This window comes from Oryctolagus cuniculus, chromosome 3, assembly GCF_964237555.1.
Source record: "Oryctolagus cuniculus chromosome 3, mOryCun1.1, whole genome shotgun sequence".
Lineage (NCBI taxonomy): Eukaryota > Metazoa > Chordata > Mammalia > Lagomorpha > Leporidae > Oryctolagus > Oryctolagus cuniculus.
Window position 1 is genome coordinate 147,627,120 of NC_091434.1, and position 21,281 is coordinate 147,648,400.

The 21,281-nt window shown below is 44.8% G+C and overlaps 1 protein-coding gene across 2 annotated transcripts in view; it reads left to right on the plus strand.

Moving 5' to 3' along the window:
- LOC127491653 (interferon-related developmental regulator 1) overlaps positions 1-18,991 on the plus strand; it is an 80,571-nt gene extending 61,580 nt beyond the window's left edge. For both annotated transcript variants that reach the window (XR_011387414.1, XM_070071248.1), the window contains exon 3: positions 1,497-18,991. Coding sequence is in view for 1 of the 2 variants with exons in the window: in XM_070071248.1 (XP_069927349.1) it covers positions 1,497-1,545 (49 nt within the window). In the remaining variant the exon portion in view is untranslated. The remainder of the gene's footprint in view (positions 1-1,496) is intronic.
- Positions 18,992-21,281: the final 2,290 nt, after the last annotated feature.

The following is a 21,281-nucleotide window of genomic DNA, read 5'->3' on the forward strand; positions in this document are numbered from 1 at the left end:
CTGGGACCAAGCCCACTGCATACGCCCATGGGGCTGGGAGTCACAAGCATGTTTGCTAAACATTTCCAAAACACTTTGATTTCCCACTGGGCCCCCCAAACTGCCAATGGTAAGCAGCTTAGTCTATTTACTCCTAAGTTTTCTTCATCTACTACATGCATTGCATTGCTCCATTAAATTCAGGTTTTTCACTCCCTCTTAGATTTTCTAACGTGTGCATCATCCCAGAATTCAATTCTTACACCAGGCCCCAGAAAAGGAATCGGGATGTGAAGCCTTTCCCATACCAGCTGCTCAGTCAAGGGGTCCTCTGAGCTGTCGGGCCACCTTCCTCCCTGCCTGGGATGAGGGGCAGGTGCATGGTGTTTCTACCCCTTCTGCATGTTGTTCCTACCCCCCACTGAGCCCGCCACTTTTCTCACTGAACCCTGCACACAATCATCAGGAATTACTTTGATTTTTTTTTTCCTGAGGTCATTTAAGGGCAGAAGGAGTCTGAGAGGGAGAGGGCCGCTTTTGCCTGAATGCATCAAGCTGTCATTTCTTCTGCCCTTTCTTGCCTGCAAACATTCTGAGATTGTACTCACGTGGGAGAGACATTTCCTGGGGGAGAGATGATGTCACCTGTTTCAGATGTGCTGACTTCAGCTTCACACTTTCCCCAGAAGCAAGCGTTCTCTCTGCCCAGCACTGCAGCTGACTCCAACACTCACATCTTGGACCATATTTTAACCAACATAACTTTTCTAACTCCAGGGAGAAGCAACTACTGGCGTGTGAACGTCCCATGTTCATTTATCAGCTGAGCCCAGTAGCCAGCCTATTATCAACACTACTAGCCCCTGAAAGATGTTCTCAGATAAACCTTGAAATGGAAATGATAAGGAGCTCGAATAGGAAGCAATGATTTTGTTCTGCAGTTCTTGAAAATTTTAACTCTGGTAAACGGATCTTCTCCAAATGTTCCATTCCCTCACTTGACTGTTTTGCCGAGGACTCTGGAAAATATTGTGCCTCTTGGCTCAGGAGTGGTCTGAGGAGAATTATTATACATTCATTATGGACTGATAATTCAGAGCCAACAGACTTAGGTCAAAATAGGCTGGAACTCAAAGGGTGTCATTTCCCCAATGATGAGGATAAATCCTTCTCTGAGAATGGCTGTACAAATGAGACACTGCCACAATCACTTCTGGGGAGATAATCAGACACACTGGCAGTTTCCTTTGGTTGCTCACGATGATCCAGTTTGTCAGTCAAAATCCATGTGGAGCTGCCAACGGGACTCCAGGCTGGCACTACGAGGTTGTAAAAATAGCTCCCTTGATAGGCAGCTTCAATCTTCACCAGTTTCTCTCCTGGCCCCTAGGACCCGGGGATTTGGGAACAGGGAATTGGCCAAGGGTGGCTTTCCGCGCACAGCTGTGCACCAGGGCTCTGCTGCTTTCCAGCGGAGCTCACTGGAAACCCAGGTGACACTGTTTTCCATTTTGAAGTCTAAACAGGAAACAGGACGGGCAACACATCGAGAAGATTAACAGCTGAGGGAAGGGACATAGATGATCTGAAGAAAATCAACAAGATCGTAAGCGACTCAACCTGCTGGACCCGGAACAGAACCACAGAGGTGATTTTGCGAGAGCAACTGCTAACACCTGAGGGCTGAGCAAGTCACTTCTTCAAGGCAGCAGATTTTCTGAGCAGAGAGCCAGGCCTGGGCCCACCTGTGGCAAGCAGGGAAGGAAGCAACTCCAAGGCAAGCAGGTTTGGGGAGAACACTTCTCACAGCCTCACCTTCTGGTAGGGTGAGATTTAATCAGGGGAGGGGTGGGTGGGTAGCATGAAGGAGGATCCTCAGAAAGCAACAGAATTGAGCTGCGTAGGTACAACTTTCCTCACAAAAGGGACATTGTCACTAGCATGAGTTCACCATGCCAGTGTGGTTCATTATGTCTCATGCAGCTTAGAAAATTCCTATGAATGTCCAAGGAATTCACTGAGCTCCACTCGGTGTTGAAGGGAGCCAGGTGGTCATTGTTTTCAATAACGGCGCTTCTGCTCTGGGCTGATTAGATGTCGACCTATTTCTCTAGGGGCAGTGATGAGTGGGATTCAGAGCTGGTTTGCCATCTGGTGCTTACCAGAGAAAACGTGAGCAGTAGTTTTGTGGGTGGAGTGGGGCCAAGGGTCAAAAGAGAAAGACCAGATTGTTAATTCAAGTGATGTTTACTGAGCTCCTAGTCTGTAAATCATCCTACTTAGCAGGTGCTCACATTCAGATGTGGGACAAAGGAAATGTGTAGTTATATAAATCCATCAGCAGCCTACTGATTATTTTGGAAAAAAAATCTGATTGAGTTGTGGTGTTTGCTAAGCTACAGTACAAAATCCTGTTTTTGGAGTATTTGGAACATGCTTTGTTTTGGCACAACAAACAAGGTACAAAATACATGACAAAGATACAGTAATAAATAAATACATGTAGAAAGCATGGGAGTCATAGAAAAATCTTTTATCTACCATATAGTGGGCAAGTTGCCGTGTATAGGTAAGCCTGATCCAGCCCTGCCCATCACACTCCACTGCCACTCCTGCTGGCTCCTAGGGCACGGAGCTACCTGGCACGAGGAGGCCCTCGCTTGCTAGCTTGGCCACTGAGCTCCAGGAATAGGCCAGGCTCATCCATCCACACTGTCAGTGGACACCAATATCCAAAGTAAGGTTCTTGGATAAGAACAAAGCCAACCAAGAAGTTTAAAAGTAGCACAAAACAATTGCTTTGGTCTTGCTAACAACAGCTGACAGGAATGGGAAGAATTTTGGTGTGCTTATCATTTGAACCAACTGAGATATCTCAGTATATAATATTGCACAAAACATCATGTTAAAATCAATTTTTATTACTTAGAAAATTTTTAATAAAAACCAATTCTCCTTGAGCCATGGTGTATAAAATAATTTTATTCCTTGGCCGGCGCCGCGGCTCAATAGGCTAATCCTCCGCCTAGTGGCGCTGGCACACTGGGTTCTAGTCCCGGTTGGGGCACTGGATTCTGTCCCAGTTGCTCCTCTTCCAGGCCAGCGCTCTGCTGTGACCTGGGAAGGCAGTGGAGGATGGCCCAAGTGCTTGGGCCCTGCACCCGCATGGGAGACCAGGAGAAGCACCTGGCTCCTGGCTTCGGATCAGCGCGGTGCGCCGGCCATTGGAGGGTGAACCAACAGCAAAGGAAGACCTTTCTCTCTGTCTCTCTCTCTCTCTCTCACTGTCCACTCTGCCTGTAAAAAAAAATAATTTTATTCCAGTAAAAATAATGACTTTATTTATATTTAGTAGAGAAGGATTAGCAAAAGAACTAGAATTGTGGGGAGCAACCCGGACTGGACTGAGTTACTGGAATTAAGACTTATTCTATGCATCTGCTCTCCCACAATATGGCGCTGGGAGAGGAGAAAACAGCTTCTCCGCAGCTGCCTCTTGCCAACTTGAGTGATGACCTCCAGGAGATGATCCTGCTCCTGATTGGAGGAGAGCAGCGTGCTCGGCGTGTGGGCAGCCGAGTTGGGATTGGTGGAGGAGGACTATAAAGGAGGAGAGAGACAGCATGCACGAGGAACATCTAAGGGGAACATCTATCTGAAGGAACACCTGTGCAGCCCCCGAGAGAGCCGGCCGGCGGTGTGCCGCTCCCCCGCGGAAGTGGGGAAGGTGGCAGGGGGAACCGCCCTTCCACAGAGGTGGAGGGACGGTAGCCAACCCGGGAAGAACCAGCAGCAAACCCGGGGAAGGCCGAGCAGACAAAAGAACAGCGCAGGGTCCTGTGTCGTTCCTCCACGAAGACGGGGAGCGACACTAGATCATCAGAAAAGTCTGATAATCTGTTTCCTCTGTGAATGACTTTGTCCAAAAGGGGCTATGAAAAGAAGAAAGAGCCTTAGGACTGGAAGCTGTCTTTCTACAGAGTCAGGAAGTAGATTTCATAACAACAGAACATGGCGATGATGGGAGCCAGCTTTGTGGTGCAGCAGGTTAAGCTGCTGCCTGCAATGCCTGCATCCCACATGAGTGCCAGTCAGAGTCCCGGCTGCTCTACTTCTGATCCACCTTCCTGCTAATGCACCTGGGAAGGCAGTGGAAGATGGACCAAGTACTTGGGGCCTTGCCACATTGGAGTTCCTGGCTCTTGGTGTGGCCGTTTAGGAAGTAAACCAGTGGATGGATGATCTCTCTCTTTGTCTCTGTCTCTTCCTCTCTCTCTGTAACTCTGTCTTTCCAATAAATAAAAATATATCTTTCTTGTAAAAAAGAAATATGAAAGTGTTCTCTTTGGAACCTTTGGAACCTCTTATTTGGTAAAAATAAAAACATTTCAGTAAGTTTTATAGGGAAATATTACTGAAATGAATTTTTACAATAGGAGAAATATTATTGAAAATATTACCAAAATGCTACTTATGATCAAGATGAGAATAATTTTTTAAAAATTGATAAAAATACTGGAGAAATGGAATGCATTTAACAAATACATGCTGTGTCCAGTAGTGTGGGCGGGGCTGTGCTGTGCTGGACACTGCAGAGGACCCATGGGGAGGAAAGGTGTGGTCTCCTCTCCAAACAGCTGCTTATCCAGTCATACAAGAGACAAATTTAAGACCTTAGTAATGATCTGGAACCATAATCTGGAGACAGCAGTTCTCCATGCCCTCAGAGGTCTTGACCTAGCAGGTGAGGGTGGGATTGACAATTCTTGTTCTAAAACAGCTGCTATGATGGTTATGGTGGTCAGTCAAGTGCCTGGACAAATAATGAGTTTGGAGTAACCTGAGTTGGATTCTGGATCCATATACAAGTAACCCTGTTGTCTTGAGCATTTTCTTTTTTTTTTTTCTTTTAAGATTATTTATTTGAAAGGCAGAGTTACAATAGAGAGAGGAGAGACAGAGAGATCTTCCATCTGCTGTTTCACTCCCCAAATACACACAATGGCTGGGGCTGGGCCAGGCCAAAGTTAGGAGCCAGGAGCTTCCTCCAGGTCTCCCAGGTGGGTGCAGGGTGGCAAGCATTTGGGCCATCTTCTGCTGCTTTACCAGGTGCAATAGCAAAGAGCTGGATCTGAAATGGAACAGCTGGGACTTGAACCAGTGCCCATATGGGAAGCCGGCACTGCTGGTGGCAGCTTAACTTGCTAGCCACAGTGCCAGCTGGAGCATGTTCCTTTACCTCCCTGACTTTTAGGATTTTCCTCTGTTATGTGGAGCATGGTATTGCTGGTGGGAGCAGGGAAGTTGGTAGGAAGCCCTTCAGCCTCTGTATTATGTACAAGTCACTAAAAGATTAAATGAATGTCTGTTGGATATGAAAGAAGGGGGCCATCTGACCACTTTAATATCAGGCAACACAAATAATCACAAACATCTTCAAAAGAATGTGGTCACCCACTTCTGCCTTTGCCTGTCTTAGTTTTCCCATTTCCCGTTCCCTTACCTTCTGTCTCCCATGTCCTGACCTCCTCAGTTGTGCTTGGCTTAAGCTCCACCTGAGCCCCTTCCCCTCAGCTATGCCAGGATCCATCCAGTCTCCTGTGAGGGGCATCCTGTCCTGAGTGTCTCACTGAGGATGTTTTGTAGGTCCCTCAACAGGAGAGGGCAGATGCTCCCTAAGGATTGAGAATGAAGTCTAGGAGTGGTCAGGTGTCTTTGCCCTTTGACGTAACAGCTGTAAGTGACTTAGAAACAATGCTACTCCTCAGGGCTAGTAGAATTTAAAATATAGTCAATATCAAAATATTCAGCAATTAATCAACTGAAGTCAGCAATATAAATGGACCATGAACAGAGGCAAGTGATTTATTCTTCCCATGTGAGAAGCAATGCAAAGCAGTAGAGTAAGCCATGACTCACTTAGTTCTCATGCAATGTAGAATGACCCTTACAACAGTGATGAGAATAAAAATTGCAGTTGCATTTTCTTTCTTTGCAAAAATGTCCATTGGGACAAAACTTGTGTTATCACTGAATTTCTCTCACTGAATTTCTCTCACTACCTAAGAGATATCAAGCATGACCTATAAGAAGTCACATAATTGGTCAGAAGGAAAGGAAACTTTTACTTTTATTTCACTTATTATCTATTTTTTTCCCTTGAAGGTTGATATTGCTAATAGAACATGTGGGCATTTTTCCATAGACATTTGCTTTTTGGCCAGCAATGTGGACAGTATGCTGGGAAGGTGTGTGAGGGTAGAGAAAGCAGCCATGGTATGAAATATAGAGCCTGCCTGTAGGGCTGAAGTGTCTCAAGTCTTCTCATGTGTCTAATAGGTGAACAGCGAATAGACTGTGAGAGTCAGGACTGAATTTAGGATGAGGATGGCATGACCCCACTTTTTCTTTATTTCTTGGCATCCTTTAACTCTTGATCTCTTTTAAATTTTAAAGCATAATTCATTATTCATGCATGAATCCTCAAAGACAGAAATTGTAATAAGCTTAATCCATAAAGAATGTTTTTTATTTTTTTTAAAGATTTTTTATTTATTTATTTGACAGGTAGAGTTACAAACAGTGAGAGAGACAAAGAGAAAGGTCTTCCATCCGATGGTTCACACCCTAAATGGCTGCAATGGCCGGAGCTATGCCGATCCAAAGCCAGCAGCCAGGTGTCTTTTCTCGGTCTCCCATGTAGGTGCAGGGGCCCAAGCACCTGGGCCATCCTCCACCGCCTTCCCAGGCCACAGCAGAGAGCTGGACTGGAAGAGGAGCAACTGAGACCAGAACCCGGTGCCCATATGGAATGCTGGCGCTGCAGGCAGAGGACCAACCTAGTGCGCCGTGGCGCCAGCCCCAGGAATGTTTTTTCTGAATGTGGCATGCTGCAGTTGCAGAGCATTTATTTTCTGATGAACAAATGGAGCAGACCAAACAAAAGAAAAAAATGATTACTACTTTCATCATGGCTTCTCAAATGCTAACCATGTCTAAGCTTTCATGCCATAAAATAATCTTAAATATTTCCAGATTACACTCTTATTCTGCATCTCCCCCTACCTGCCAACTTAGCAGATTTCTTTAATATTGATGAGTTTGGGGGCCGGCGCTGTGGTGCAGCAGGTTAAAGCTCCAGCCTGCAGCACCAGCATCCCATATGGGCACCAGATCCAGTCCTGGCTCCTCCACTTCCAGTCCAGCTGCCTGCTATTGCATCTGGGAAAGCACTGGAAGATGGCCCGAGAATCTGGGCCCCTGTGCCCACGTGGGAGACCTGGAAGGAGCTCCTGGCTTCAGTTCAGCTCAGCTCTGGCCGTTGTGGCCATTTGGGGAATGAACTAGTGGATGGAAGATCTCTCTTTTTTATTTATTTATTGACAGGCAGAGTGGACAGTGAGAGAGAGAGACAGAGAGAAAGGTCTTCCTTTGCCGCTGGTTCACCCTCCAATGGCCGCCGCGGCCGGCGCACCGTGCTGATCCGAAGGCAGGAGCCAGGTACTTCTCCTGGTCTCCCACGGGGTGCAGGGCCCAAGGACTTGGGCCATCCTCCATTGCACTCCCTGGCCACAGCAGAGAGCTGGCCTGGAAGGGGGGCAACCGGGGCAGAATCCGGCGCCCCGACCGGGACTAGAACCCTGTGTGCCAGCGCCGCAAGGCGGAGGATTAGCTTAGTGAGCCATGGCGCCGGCCTGGAAGATCTCTTTCTCTCTCTTTGTCTCCACCTGTCTCTGTAACTCTATTTCAAATAAATAGATCTTTAAAAAATATTGATGAGTTGGGGTTAACTTCTAAGTTACTGTAAATTCCATTTAGGGACTCAAAAATAGTTTCCTACAAAACTTACAAAAATAGTTTCCTAGAAAAAGGTAGCGATTGCAAAAGACATTAGCAACCTCTGAAGGAGCCAGTGCTATGGCAAAGTAGGCTAAGCCTCTGCCCGCGGCACTGGCATCCCATATGCACGCTGGTTTGTGTCCCGGCTGCTCCTCTTCTGATCCAGCTCTGCTATAGCCTGGGAAAGCAGTAGAGGATGGCCCAAATGCTTGGGCCCCTACACCTGCATGGGAGACCCAGAAGAAGCTCCTGACTCCTGGCTTTGGATCAGCACAGCTCCGGCCAGAGCGGCCATCCGGTGGCAGCTTTTTATTTCAGGAGGAAGGATGTCATTTTCAACGAAAGGTGAGAGATGTGTGTGAGATACTGAAGGTTCCGTGAATGTTGCATGGGGAAACTGGTCACTAGGCCGGAAGACAGACTGATGGTGCTGAAAACCGTGGACTTTGGCCTTGAAGCACCTGCTTTTGAATCTGGCTGTGCTGTTCACAACCTGTCTGCCTTGGCTAAGTTATCTACCTTTCCTGAGCCTTGGTTGCCTAACTATACTGCGGACATAGTGCTGCCTCACCAGCTTGATGTGGAGATTGAACAAATGGATGCCTAACACTTGGTAAGTACACAATTATTGACAGTGACTGTTATTTTTGTTATTTGCAGAAAGAAGGGGAAAGCAGAGTCTGAGGCCAAGGAGAGGTTTCCTGCTGGCCTTAGCGAGGGACTGATAGCTGTTTTGCGTTCAGAAATTTCTTTGGAAGGGTTTGTCTGCTCCTGGTTCAAAGGCCCCTGCTGGGGAGTATTTCTCATGAAGCAATAGGACTTCTTTAGCTCTGGGGTCTTTAACCCGTGGGTGTGCTTTCCTCAGGGGACTTACCCTTAAGCTGGAAGACAAGCCTGTCACACAATGGCAGGATAAGAAAGAAGGCATGGTTAATGCGTGATTTTGCAGCCCAGAGGATCAGAGCCAGAAAGCTTTAGGGGGAGGAGGTCAACTCCCAGAGCAGACCATAAGCTGAGCGTTGTCCTGGGAAGCCTCCATCCCAGGTGAACTGGGACAGTTGGTAATGCTATCTTCAGAGAGCCTACTGAAGCCGCCAGGAGGGCTCCTTTCTGTAGAACTGAATACTCTCACAACTCTGCCTTTAGTCTTTCCTCAACACTCAGCTCCAGGTGAACTGCCTTTGAAAATCTGCCCTCTACCCTTGATTCCAATCTCCTGGGACCATAACCTTTCTGGTCAATTAGTTCCTTTCCACTAGCTCCCCTTTTGCTGTTGATACCCATGTAAGTCTGCTTCATTCTGATAAAACTTTCTCTTCTACCAGCCACTATCTTTTTCTTACACTTTGTTGTGTCTGGACTCCTCAAAATGGTAGGTTGCACTCACTGCTTCTTAGTGTTTAATTTCCCACCCGTTCTTCAACCTGTTATTGATCTGCTTATTAATAATCCAAAATATTAATGAGCCATGTGGGCTCTTGCCACATATTCAGAGAAGACTTCTGAATACTGGCACAAATAAACCAAGCAACATGATGAGTTTTAAGCTTTTTATTCAGTGAGAGAAATGCATAGGAGAGTGAGGGCATTAATCTAATCTAAGAGAGAAGGGAAAGTCTGGAAATTAAGTTGGAATCCTTACCAAGCAGAAAGCAGGCCCAAAGCCACATGCAGCAAGTGTTTGGTTCTGAGCAGCTATTAACAGCTTATCACCGCTGCATGAAGGCCATGAGACCGGAAGGCATGGGGCAACAAAGGTCCATAATGGCAAAAAGGGCCAAAGGGCCAGCCCACCGTGTTTCAGGCCTTTAAGCCACTTCCAAAGGGGAGTGGTTAATTAGTCTGATTGGCAGGTGGACACACAGGTGTGGTCAGGTAGGGGCATGAGATCACACTGGAGCTTAGTGAAGGCATGGTCTTCCAGCTCACAAACATAATCAATTTTATCCCATATACCTGCCTACATCAAACACCTGCTACAGTCTGCCCTTTACCTCCACCTGTGGACTGAAGCTATCTTGGGTGAAGACCCTATTGTGAGATTCAATGCCTAGTTCTCAAATGTTTCTAAATGGACCACTTGTTTTTCACATCATCGATCATTTCCTTCATGACCCTTCACTCCTTTGACCTCTGGATGAGCACTTGGTTTTCTTTCCATTACCCCAGGGCTTCTGCTCTGTTTTCCTCTGGAATCTCTTTTGCTCTAATTGCCTCTTCAATGCCTCTTAAAATTGCGTTTTGTCCAGGTGATTATAATAGTCTTCCACTGGAGTCTCCCAGATTCTAGGTTTGTCTCTTTCAAGTCTTCATTCCATAAAGTCATTAGAATAATCTTTCTAAATATGTGGGTCCATTGCTCTACCTAGTAAAAATGTTTAATAGTTCCCAAATCCCGCTTTGAAGATCCTAGCAGCATGAGATGTCCATCGTAATAGCTTTATTTCATACCACACCTTCTGTTTGGGAGAGCCATGCTTTCTTTTTCTACATGCTTTATTTTTCTCAAGATTTCTTTATTTATTTGAAAGGCAGAGTCTCTCTCTCTCTCTCTCTCTCTCTCTCACACACACACACACACACACACACGGTAAGTGAGAAAGAGAGACAGTTCTTCCATCTACTGGTTTATTCTCAAATGGCCACAGCAGCTGGGGGCTGAAGCCGGAAGCCAGGAATTCCATCCAGGTCTCCCATGTGAGTGGTAGGAACTCATATACTTGAGCCATCATTCACTGTTTTCCAGGCACATTAGCAGGGACCTGGATGGGACTTAACCAGGCAGGTACTCTATTATGGGATGCTGATGTCCTAAGCAGTGATTTACCCCCTGAGCCATACAGCCTGCCCTGGGAAGCCCTTTTGCATACCTGTTTCACCATGTTTCCTTGGAGATCCAGTCTTCTCATACGTATCCTCTCAACAGTTTTATTTTATCTCCTCAGGAAGAACTATCCTAATATTTCTAGGTACCAGGCAAGCCTTGGCATCAGCTTAAAATCAGGTGTTTCTGCACACCTGTGTGCCTTTTGTAAGGAAACGACTTCTTTCCATCTGAGTTTCTCCTCTCTAAAAATGGGGGTGACAGTCATTGACGTCATAATGTGCTTGGAAGGAGAGTGCGTGTTTGTGAAATGTTTAGCATAGCGTCTGGCCTTTCCTCTGGGCTTTATCTACCATGAGGGTAGAGCCCATGCCTGTCTCAATCATTCCAGAGTCCTCAGTGCCTTGGAGTATCTGCCGGAGTGGAGGCCTGTCTGAATAAAAGAGCAAGAACCACACCTAATGGTAATGGATCCATATCTGTGTGTTTATTTTCTACAATTTCCTGCTTACTAATATTGTTTGGTGATCTAAAAAAAAATCTGTAATTCTCCTAGGCCTTGAAGGTCTGCTCTTACTTGCTAATTTATCTCTTTGCTCATCAAGTGTGGATTATGGATTCCACATAAAGAAAGGTGATTTAATCTGGAAAGATTGGGGCCAGCATTGTGGTGCATTGTGGTGACTGAGACACCTGCATGCCGTATCCGAGCACTGGTTTGAGTCCTGGATTTTCCTCTTCGCGTCCAGTTCCCTGTAATGTGTCCGAGAAAGCAACAGATGATGTCCCAAATACTTGGACCCCTGCGGCTCATGTGGAAGATCTGGATAATGTTCCAGGCTGCTGGCTTCGGCCTGGCTCAGCTCTGACTGTTGCAGCCATTTGGGGAGTGAACCAGTGGATGGAAGCGTTTTCTCTCTCTCTTTCTCTCTCTCTCTCTCTCTCTCTCTCTCTCTCTCTCCTCTCGCCCCCCTCCTTCCCTCTTTCTCTCTCTCTCTCCCCCCTCTTAGTCTACCTTTCAAAATGTTATCCCTGATCTGTGGTAACTAATAGAGTACAAAAATGTAATGTGTAAAATTTACATTTTGAGAGCTGATTATCGTTTATAGCCCTTGTCTCTACTGTTGAAGAACAGTGCATTTTTCTTCTTACTATTTGCTGAATTCTTTACATAGCTTATCATTATAAAATTAATTGAAAGAATGTCATTGTGAAAATTGAAAGGATAGCATCCCATATGGGGGCCGGTTCTAGTCCTGGCTGCTCCTCTTCCAATCCAGCTCTCTGCTGTGTCCTGGGAAAGCAGTAGAAGATGGCCTGGGTGCTTGGGCCCCTGCACCCACGTGGGAGATTGGGAGGAGGCTTCTGGCCCCTGGCTTCGGATTGGCGCAGCTCTGGCCATTGTGGCCATTTGGGGAGTGAACCAGCAGAGGGAGGGGCTTTCTCTCTGTCTCTTCCTCTCACTGTCTATAACTCTACCTCTCAAATAAATCAATAAAATCTTTAAAAAAAATTGAAATGATAAGGAACATGAGTGGGAGGAAGGGAAGTATCACTATGCTCCTAAACCTGTATATATGAAATACATGAAATTTGTTCACATTATATAAATAGAAATTGTAAATAAAAGAAGAAAATCTGGAAAGATTAGAGATGTCAACTGACCAAAAAACTTTATTAACATACAGTGACCTGTGTGCAGGATCCATTGTTTAGTGGACTCTGATGAGGCAGCCTCTGCTGTTGGACACATTCTCCTCACACTTGGGCTGTTGTCCTGGCATGAGATACTGGGGGAAGGGCAGGGGGACATCTCATTCAGCAGGCAAGACAGAAAGGGGGTCTGGGAGAGAAAGGAAGGGATAGGATTGTTCTTGTTCTGGCTTTCTGCTCTCCAGGTTTGTGATTTTAGATGTGGCAAAAAGACATTTGCCAATAGTAGTAAAATACTGTTTTGTAAAAAAAGATTTATTTATTTATTTTCAAGGCAGAGCTACAGTTAGAGAGGGAGGAATAGAGAGAGAAAGGTCTTCCATCTGCTTGTTCATTCCCTGAATGGCTGCAACAGCCAGGGCTGGGATTATCTGAAACAGAAGCCGGGATCCAGGAACTTCTTCTGGGACTCTCACATGGTTTCAGGGGCCCAAGAAGTTGGACCATCTTCTACTGCTTTCCCACGCACATTAGCAGGGTGCTGGATTGGAAGCGGAGCAGCCTGGAATCAAACTGGTGCCCATGTGGGATGCTAGGATTGCAGGCGGAGGCTTTACTTGATGCGCCACGGTGCTGGCCCCAGTAGTAAAATTTTTTGCAGTCTGAGTTTAGTGAAGAATCAGCTAGGTGATTTGCGGGGCCCGGTGAGAAACAAAAACGAAGCCCTTTGTTTATAAATTGCTAAGGATTTCAAGACGATGAGGAAAAGCATTAAATCAACCACAAGATCTTGGGCCATCTCTCAGGTTTAGCTCCATGAAACCACCCTGCTTTTGAGACTATAAGAATATTGCAGACAAGAAGTTTGTGTGTTTCTGGCATTTTCTGCAGGGTTCAGCTCACTGCCTGACTCATGAAGTTTAGAAAGAGAAATACCAGGCAGCAAGCTTTCTCTTCTTCATAAAGCTGGATTCTATTCCTTGTATCACAGCACCTTCTTATGTTTTACTCAAGACTCTGGAAGTTTCTGTGTTATGATTTCTCATGGTTTAATTACTTTGTTGCCTTCTCATCCTTTCTGAAAGGAAATTGAAAGATCATAGCTTTATGAGTAGATTTCATCCATGTGTCCTTATTTCTTTGCTTTGTTCTCTCTTAATCCTATTTTCCACATTATTCCTTGAAATAAATAATTCATTTCAGAGGGAGTGAGGGTGACATGGGCAGAGAGGGAAAACTCTCATCCATTGGTTGACTCCCACATGCCACAATGTGTAGAGCTGGACCAAGCAAAAGGCAGGAGCCTTTAACTCCATCCAGGTCAGCCATGTGGGAGGCAGGAACCCAAATACTTGAACCATCCCTTGCTGTCCTCTGGGGTGTGCTTTAGCAGGAAGCTGGAGAAGGGATTGGAGATGGGACTCAAGCCCAAGTACTCTGATATGGGACAAGGGTGTCTTAACTGATAGGCCAATTGCCTGCTCCCGGATTTCCCAACTTTACCTCCTGTAGATGGTCTTCACAAATTGCATGTCTGTGGCCATTTTAGTTTCCTTTGGGTTCCCTCCGACTTTCATCTCTTTCCCATCAAATAAAGCACTTACAATGGAGTGCAGTGTCATAGATACTTCTACTACTGTGGTGCATAAGCAGTGCTGGACTAACAGTTGTAGGGGACAAGCAGAGCAGTGGATGGTTTGCCAACCCTCCAATGCTTGTTATGATCCAAATTACATCCAAACTCTTTTCACATAATTGGTTCCTAACACATAACACACTTGGCACTCCCTCTTTCCAAATTTTGTTCCATATCTGTTTAGTATATTTACTTTCTTTGTACTCTTTTAGTTTTAATTGTTTTAGCAGTCAACTTTAGTTGAATCTTGATTGATTTTTGTGTCTATTTCTCAACATTTGTTGGCTTCATATTAACTGACCCTTGGATTTTGATTTTTGTGCTAGGATCAGAAATTCTACCCCATTAGAGTTTTATTTAACCAGGAATTCTGCCTTTGCACTCAAGATTATTTGATGGATGATATGGTGAATTTCTACAGCTTATCTGAGTGATCAGAAACTATAATACACATTATGTGTCTATAATCCATGATAGTACTTAAATTATTCTTGTGGCATACTTATTTATATACTTTATTCTATTGTGATTTTTGACTTTTTGACTTCAGCCTGTTTTCTTTCCCTTCTCTTCTGTGTTGCCTTAGATCCTTACTGTATCATTTCTAAGGCAGGCTTTGACCCCTAAGATGACTGCCTATGATGTGGTCATCAAAGTAAACAAAGCATTGAAAAATCCACACCCATGAATGAACATAGAATTATTGTCTACTCAGTATAAAAAATGCAACTTCAGATGTCCTGAAAGAAGGGGGCCCTGTTCGAGACTTGAGGGAAGAGAAGAGATGTGACCCAGTGTCAGGGACTGCCGTAGACAGATAGGGCTGTGAATCTATCACACTTACTACGTGCAGGAGATTAAAATCCTGCTGATGTCACCCACCCATGCCTAGATCTTGATGTTATCAACACTAAGTTAATACAGAAAAGTAGACACATGAAAGAAGATCCCAAAGCTTAGTTGCTACTGTCTATACAGAAATGGCAGCATGGCGGTAGTCTTTGGGACTGAAAGTTACACAATTTTCCATTAATTAAATGTGTTTTAATAGCTCATTCCCTTAAAAGAACATTTTAAAAGTGATGTATGTGTGTATCTACTGACTAACAACTAATGTGTTCTAAATTCTGAGGTGTATTTAAACAGTGGAGAATTTTTCCACTAGGTGGTAGAATTTTGCCATGCTCATAGGTCTGAAAATGTTGGGAGGAGGGAAGTTACTTAATTAAGATGAGTTGAATTAAAATAGAAAGTGACCGTAATAACACCATACACCGATGGCATAGATTTTTTTCTTCTTGATACAAACACAGAAAATTATTCCTAATGCTATTCTTGAAGCAGGTCCAAAAGAAAACAAAGATTTTTAATTTTCAGAAAAAATTGGACATCAAAAGTACACCCTTAGAGACTAATTTGTATTATATAGCCCTATATATCTGTTATATTATGTATGTATTACATACTTAACAATGACTAAAATTTTTACTTTCAATTTTAAAGAACTATTTCAATCTTTATGAGACCCCAGTTCTTTTTATTATAAAAAAGATTCTTGTAGAAATTATATCACTCTTATATTTGTCAGTTAGTTACTTCCTTTTTTTATAAGTGCTTTGAAAAAGAATTCAGGGAGGTGACATGAGAGGAAAGTTACATAGCATCATTCTTTACTGTCAAAATAGTTTTTTTAAATAATTGAATTTATAGTTTCCTTCTAAAGAAATCTTCAGTCCAATACTCAGCCTCCCTTGTCTGATTTATGTAAATGTTGTTGCACCGACAGTAATAACTTTCCATATGGCAAGACACATTTCTAATCCATTATACCTAATTCCAATCAGGAAACAAAATGAAACTCCTTGGTTTTTAACGTTTTTATGTTTCCTTCTAGTTTCTCTGCATAAAAGCTTGACTCCTTTCTCTTCTCTTACTTGGTAAATTAATCTTCCTTTCATCATTTCCCCTGTGTGACACTCTGACCCTTCTCCCTAGATCTTTCAAGCACTGTAAAGGCCACTTTTGAAATCAGTATTCTGCTTGAGCCTCAATAGATTGGGTCAGGCTCTATGATTAATAATTAATTCCAGGCCTTAGATAAAGGTCAGCCAGACATTGTTTCTCTCCCAGAGTCCCTTTGTGGTCTAAACTCACAGTATAATTCCCCATCTAGAGGCACAGCCCTGACCTCTTAACCTTTCTGCTATCTGGCTCTCTCTTCCTGTGCAGCGCTTGTCTTCCTTTGATGAAAAATTCACACAGTGAAAGACAGTTGTACGATGGGGATTGGGCTTCAGCCTTGCTAACTCCCACTCTAATGAGAGGTGCCTTCCTACCAGGAGGCAACACATCTGATTTGCTGGGGGCAGGTTCTGGACTGGTTGTCTCTGTGGTGGTGAGCTTTTGGCAAGCCTTCTGGTGCTGTCCTGGCACTGCCTTATTGAGGATTTTAATTCAGTGCCTGCTGCGTGGTGTGCTGGGGATACCGATTTACATACAAAAATGAAATTTTTTTTTGCTTCCACAGATGTAATATCAAGTGGGTGGTAGGGATGAGTGAGTTGCAAGAATTTAGAAAGGAAATCAAGATGGGAAAGGTCCAAAATGCCGTGGAAATCTGGTGAATGGGAGCCTAATCCACACCTTGGTACTCAAGGAAGGTAGAACAATTTCTGGTACTGGGTAACAGACTGCTCCAAAACCTAGTGCCATAATATTATTACCAGTTTATTTTCCTTATAAAAAGTGTGGACCAAGAATTTGGGATCCACTGTGCCTGGGACCTCATCTAGGAGGACTGAAATGGCTGGGGGCTGGAGTCATGGGAAGTATCTTCACTCACATGTCTGACAGGCACCTGGGCAGAGATCTATCAACATGAGCACCTGCACATGGTCTCTCCATGTGACCAGAGCATCCTCACAACATGACAGACTCTGGATCGCTGCATCCTTTACATGGGCAGCTCTGGGCTCCAAAGGGTATGTGGGATGAGAGAGGGAGTGTGGCCATCTTTGGGAAACCCAATATGCTACAGAATACTTTCCAGAAGAATCGAACTCTGAGCTGACATAATGGCTGTGTAGGAATTAGTTAGGCAAAGAAGGCAGTGGTTTTCCAGGCAGGAGTAGGATGGGTAGATGCCTAAGGTCATGAGGAAGGAGACAGAGCACAGATTAGGTGGGGCATCGCAGATATGAAGGTAGTGGTGAATGATAAGGCTGGATAGGTGGTGAGACTGTGAGAGAGGTTGTGTAGAGCAGTGGGGACTGTTGTGATTGTTAAGGATGAGATACAAAGTAAAATTTCTGCTATACTTTAAAAAATCACTCTGGTTATGTGCAAAGAACAGATTGGAGGGGACTAAGAGAAGATAATTAGGCAGGAAGTTGAAAACCAGAAAATCTGCTAGCCAGAAGTTGTAAGCCTGTTGAGAGATGGTGGTGATCTGCTGAAGAAATAGATTGGGAGTAGAGAGAGGATACGGGTGTAGGGGTGGGAACTTCAAAAAGTTTGCAAGAAATGTATAGTATGAAAAAAACTATGCATGGGTTTCAAAATATTTTTGCACCAAAAAAAACTTTTAAAATCTGTTTCCTTGAAATTTGTGTGCAGATTCCTCATATTTAGAAAAAGAATCAAGTGGAGTTGGTGATAGTTGGATGAAACGGAGGGGTCAAGGGTGGCAGCCAGTTTTCTGGTTTGGGATCATGGGCCGATGAGAGAACTGTTCACTGAGATGAGGGAACACTGGAGAGAGGAGGCTTATGGGTGGGAAAGCTGATAAGCACCACGTGATAATACTGAATCAAGTCTGAGCCCAAGAGAAGAGGTCCAGTGGACAGTTGAATATGTAGGTCTAAAGCTTCCCATTGGTGCTTTTTGACTCCAGAGCATGAGGCAGAATCTCTTATATGAAACTGGTGACTGTAAGAGGAAATAACACTCACATCAACCAGCACCCACCTAGCTGAGCTTTGTCTTTGTTAAATTTCACTGATAAGGTTTCTTTTCCTGCTTCTCCATCACAGTGTTAACTTGCATATTTCTGCAAGTTTTATTAAAGAAAACTTACAGAAATGTTTGAGCCACATATTTCACTTGCTATTTGGCCTTAGCTGAACACATGGCTATTTCATTAATTTACAAAGGAATTGTTGGGGCCAGTAGGTTTACAAAGTGGGTTAAGCTGCTGTTTGTGATGTTATTATCCCATATTGGAGTGCCAATTCAAGTCCTAGCTGTTCTGCTTCTATAATGCAGAACCCTGGGAAAGCAATGGATGATGGCCTAAGTACTTGGGACCCAACCATCCATGTGGGTTGGAGTTCCTAGCTCCTGGCTTCTGCTTGGCTCAGCCCTGCCTTTTGGGGGCATTTTTGGGAAGTGAACCAGATGATAGAAGATCTCTCTGTCTCTCCCCCTTTCTATTGCCTTGCCTTCCAAATAAACAAATCTAAAAAAAAAAAAAAGGAATTATTGGGCTGGGTGTGGTGATACAGTTTGTTAAACTGCTGCTTGGGAAATTGGCATCCAACATCAAATTGCCTGGCAGCTACACTATGCTTCTGATCCAGTTTTCTGCTGATGACAGCATCTGGCTTTGGACAGGTCCAGCCCTTGCTGCTGTGGGCATTTAGGGTTTGAACCAGCAGATGGAGGATCTTTCTCTAGGTCTCTCCTCTCTCTGTCATTCTGACTTTCAAATAAATAAGCAAATCTTAAAAAAAAATAGAAAGGGATTATTAAGCAATTGCTATATCCTAGATGCTGGATTAAAAATTTGACCCTTGTCTAGCTCCTGCCCTAATCTCCCCTTTAGATTGTCACAGATCAAACAACCCCAGGTGCCAGCTCTGTTGTAGGTTCTGGCGAAGGTGGGAGTGCAGTTAGGGCATTGTCCAAAAGGCTGCTTGTACCCTGCATTCCTGCCTTCCTGCCTTCCTGCCTTCTTGCCTTCTTGCCTTCCTTCCTTCAAATATTTATGTATTTGAAAGTCAGAATTACAGAGAGACAGAGGGAGAGACGGAAATCTTCCATCTGCTGGTTCATTCTCCAAATGGCCAGGCCAGGCCAGGCTGAAGCCAGGAGCTTCATTTGGTCTGCCATGTAGCTGCAGGTACCCAGGCACTTGGGTCATCTGCTGCTGCTTTTTCCAGCTACATTAGCAAAGAGGTGGATAAGAAATAGAACAGTCAGGACTCTAACTGTACTCATATGTGATGCCAGCACTGCAGATGGTAGCTTAACCTGCTGTGCCACAGTGCCAACCCCAAAAACTGCCCTTATTTCTGGCGCTAATTGCAAGTTTAAGTGCTGGGAGCAAGACCACCCTTAGGTTTGATAATTTACTAGACAAACTTCCAGGACTCACTGACTTGCTGTGCTCACTGTTGGGGTTTATTATAGTGGAAAGATAAAGATGAAAGTCAGCCAAGGGAAGATGCACATGGGGTAGAATCTAGGGAGTTTCAAATGCAGAGCTTGCTGTTGTCCTGTACTGGTGCAGTCATCGACAGTGTCAGCCCCTCCTGGCCATGAAGTGTGACAACATACAGGGAGCACTGCAACCAGGGAGGCTAACCTACCCCTTGGTGTCCAGCTTCTACTGGGGCTTGATCATGTAGACGTGGTTGACCACCTGCATGGCTGACATGGGTCTCTAGCCCCTCTGGAGTTGAAACCAATACCATGTGATACACAACCTCCACTGTAAATCATACTGCTAGATCATCTGGTGTGGCCCACAGCCCCCAGAAAAACAAATGCCTTCTTAGGCAGGGCATTGTAAGAGCCTGGAGACTGACTTGTAGGAGCCAAGGGTAAAAGCTTGGTTTCTCCTTGAGCTAAGTTAATTCTTTGCCATACAATAGGATTAGGGATGCAGTTAATATAAACATAATTCAGTGGTTTGACAGCTGGGAGACTGAGAGAACAGAGGGGCTATACTCAGAAATGAAACCAAGAAGTAGCCTGCACTGGAAGGACAATAAGAGAGGAGGATGTTCACGAGTTCAGTTTTTGGGATTGAGATACTGGCCGTGATCCAACAATGTGAACTGACCTCAGAATGGCAGCAGTGGCTGGGGAGCTGGGGAGGCGAGGCAGAGGGGACAAGGGCAGTTGTATCAAAAAATCCCAGAAAAAGGCCCATATAGAGTTCCAGAGCATCAGGAACCACTACTGACCCTCCTGGTGAGTCTCGGATTAGAAAATGAGCCCCGAAGAGTCCCTCCCACTACCAGACACTGCTGGAGAACCGCGCTTCATAATGCCTCCACTGATACAGCTGTCACCACGTTGGGGCTGTTCTATCACCTTGTAAGGAAGTTCTATTTCCCTTATCATTGTGAAGGATTTTCTGATCAATAAATGACATTGGTGGGGCTTATTTGCCATAGGGTATTCTTGCCCCTATTTCAGTATGTAATGCCATCTCTTGGTATCTGTCACACTGTTGAATCTTGGCTGAGTCCATGGAGAACATGTCTCAGACTGGCTCCTCTCAGTAACTTGCAGATGTCCATTTTCCTAGTAGTTTCATAATCTTTCAGTCTGAAATATCCCTTACCTAGCACCAGTCTAAATTTGCCTCTAATTTTTTTTTTGTGGAGATGCTTTGGGGATTAGCAGAGCTAAGAAGCCTCCCCTGGGTTATGCATCTGCTTCTTGTGTTTTCCCTACCAAGAAAACTTGCCCAAGACCCTAGAGCCTCTGGTTTCTGTTGCCACTGGATTGCCACTGATTCTGCCCAGAGCCTTCCTGATGATGGCAGCAAAACTGCAAAGCAGGTAAGAGCCAAAGCCAGGGATGGAAACAGGACACTGCAAAGCCCCAAACAGATGTTCCTGGGGCTGGAAGACAAACACAGAGGCACTCTCAGGGAGGCAGCACCATAGACGGGAGCATCAGGCAAGGGAGTTTCTTTCCTTTTCCTTGTTGGAACCTGAAAGAAACAATACATTTCCTTTCATTCCCATGAGAGATGGAAAATGCTCCTGTTGTTGAATGTGCACCTCCCTGGTAGGCATGGGCCAGCTAAGAGGCTGCCACATTGGGGAAAATAGATGTCTTCTTGAAACATTCCATAACCTTGGCAGAACCTTGAGGTGGGCAGCCTGTTTAAAGGAGGCCTGGAAAGTCTAGTATAGCCATTTGAAGAGTGGTGGGGAACTTTCATATTGATCCTGGCCAACAGCTTGGTGTATCTGGTCCCTGGGATTAGCTGGCACCCCCATATTGCGGTGGTCAGTCTCTTGCACACACTTTCTCCAGGCAACTTGCTACTGTCCACATCTGTGCTGTGCCCTGCCAAGCACCCCCCCCCCACACACACACACACTCAACTGT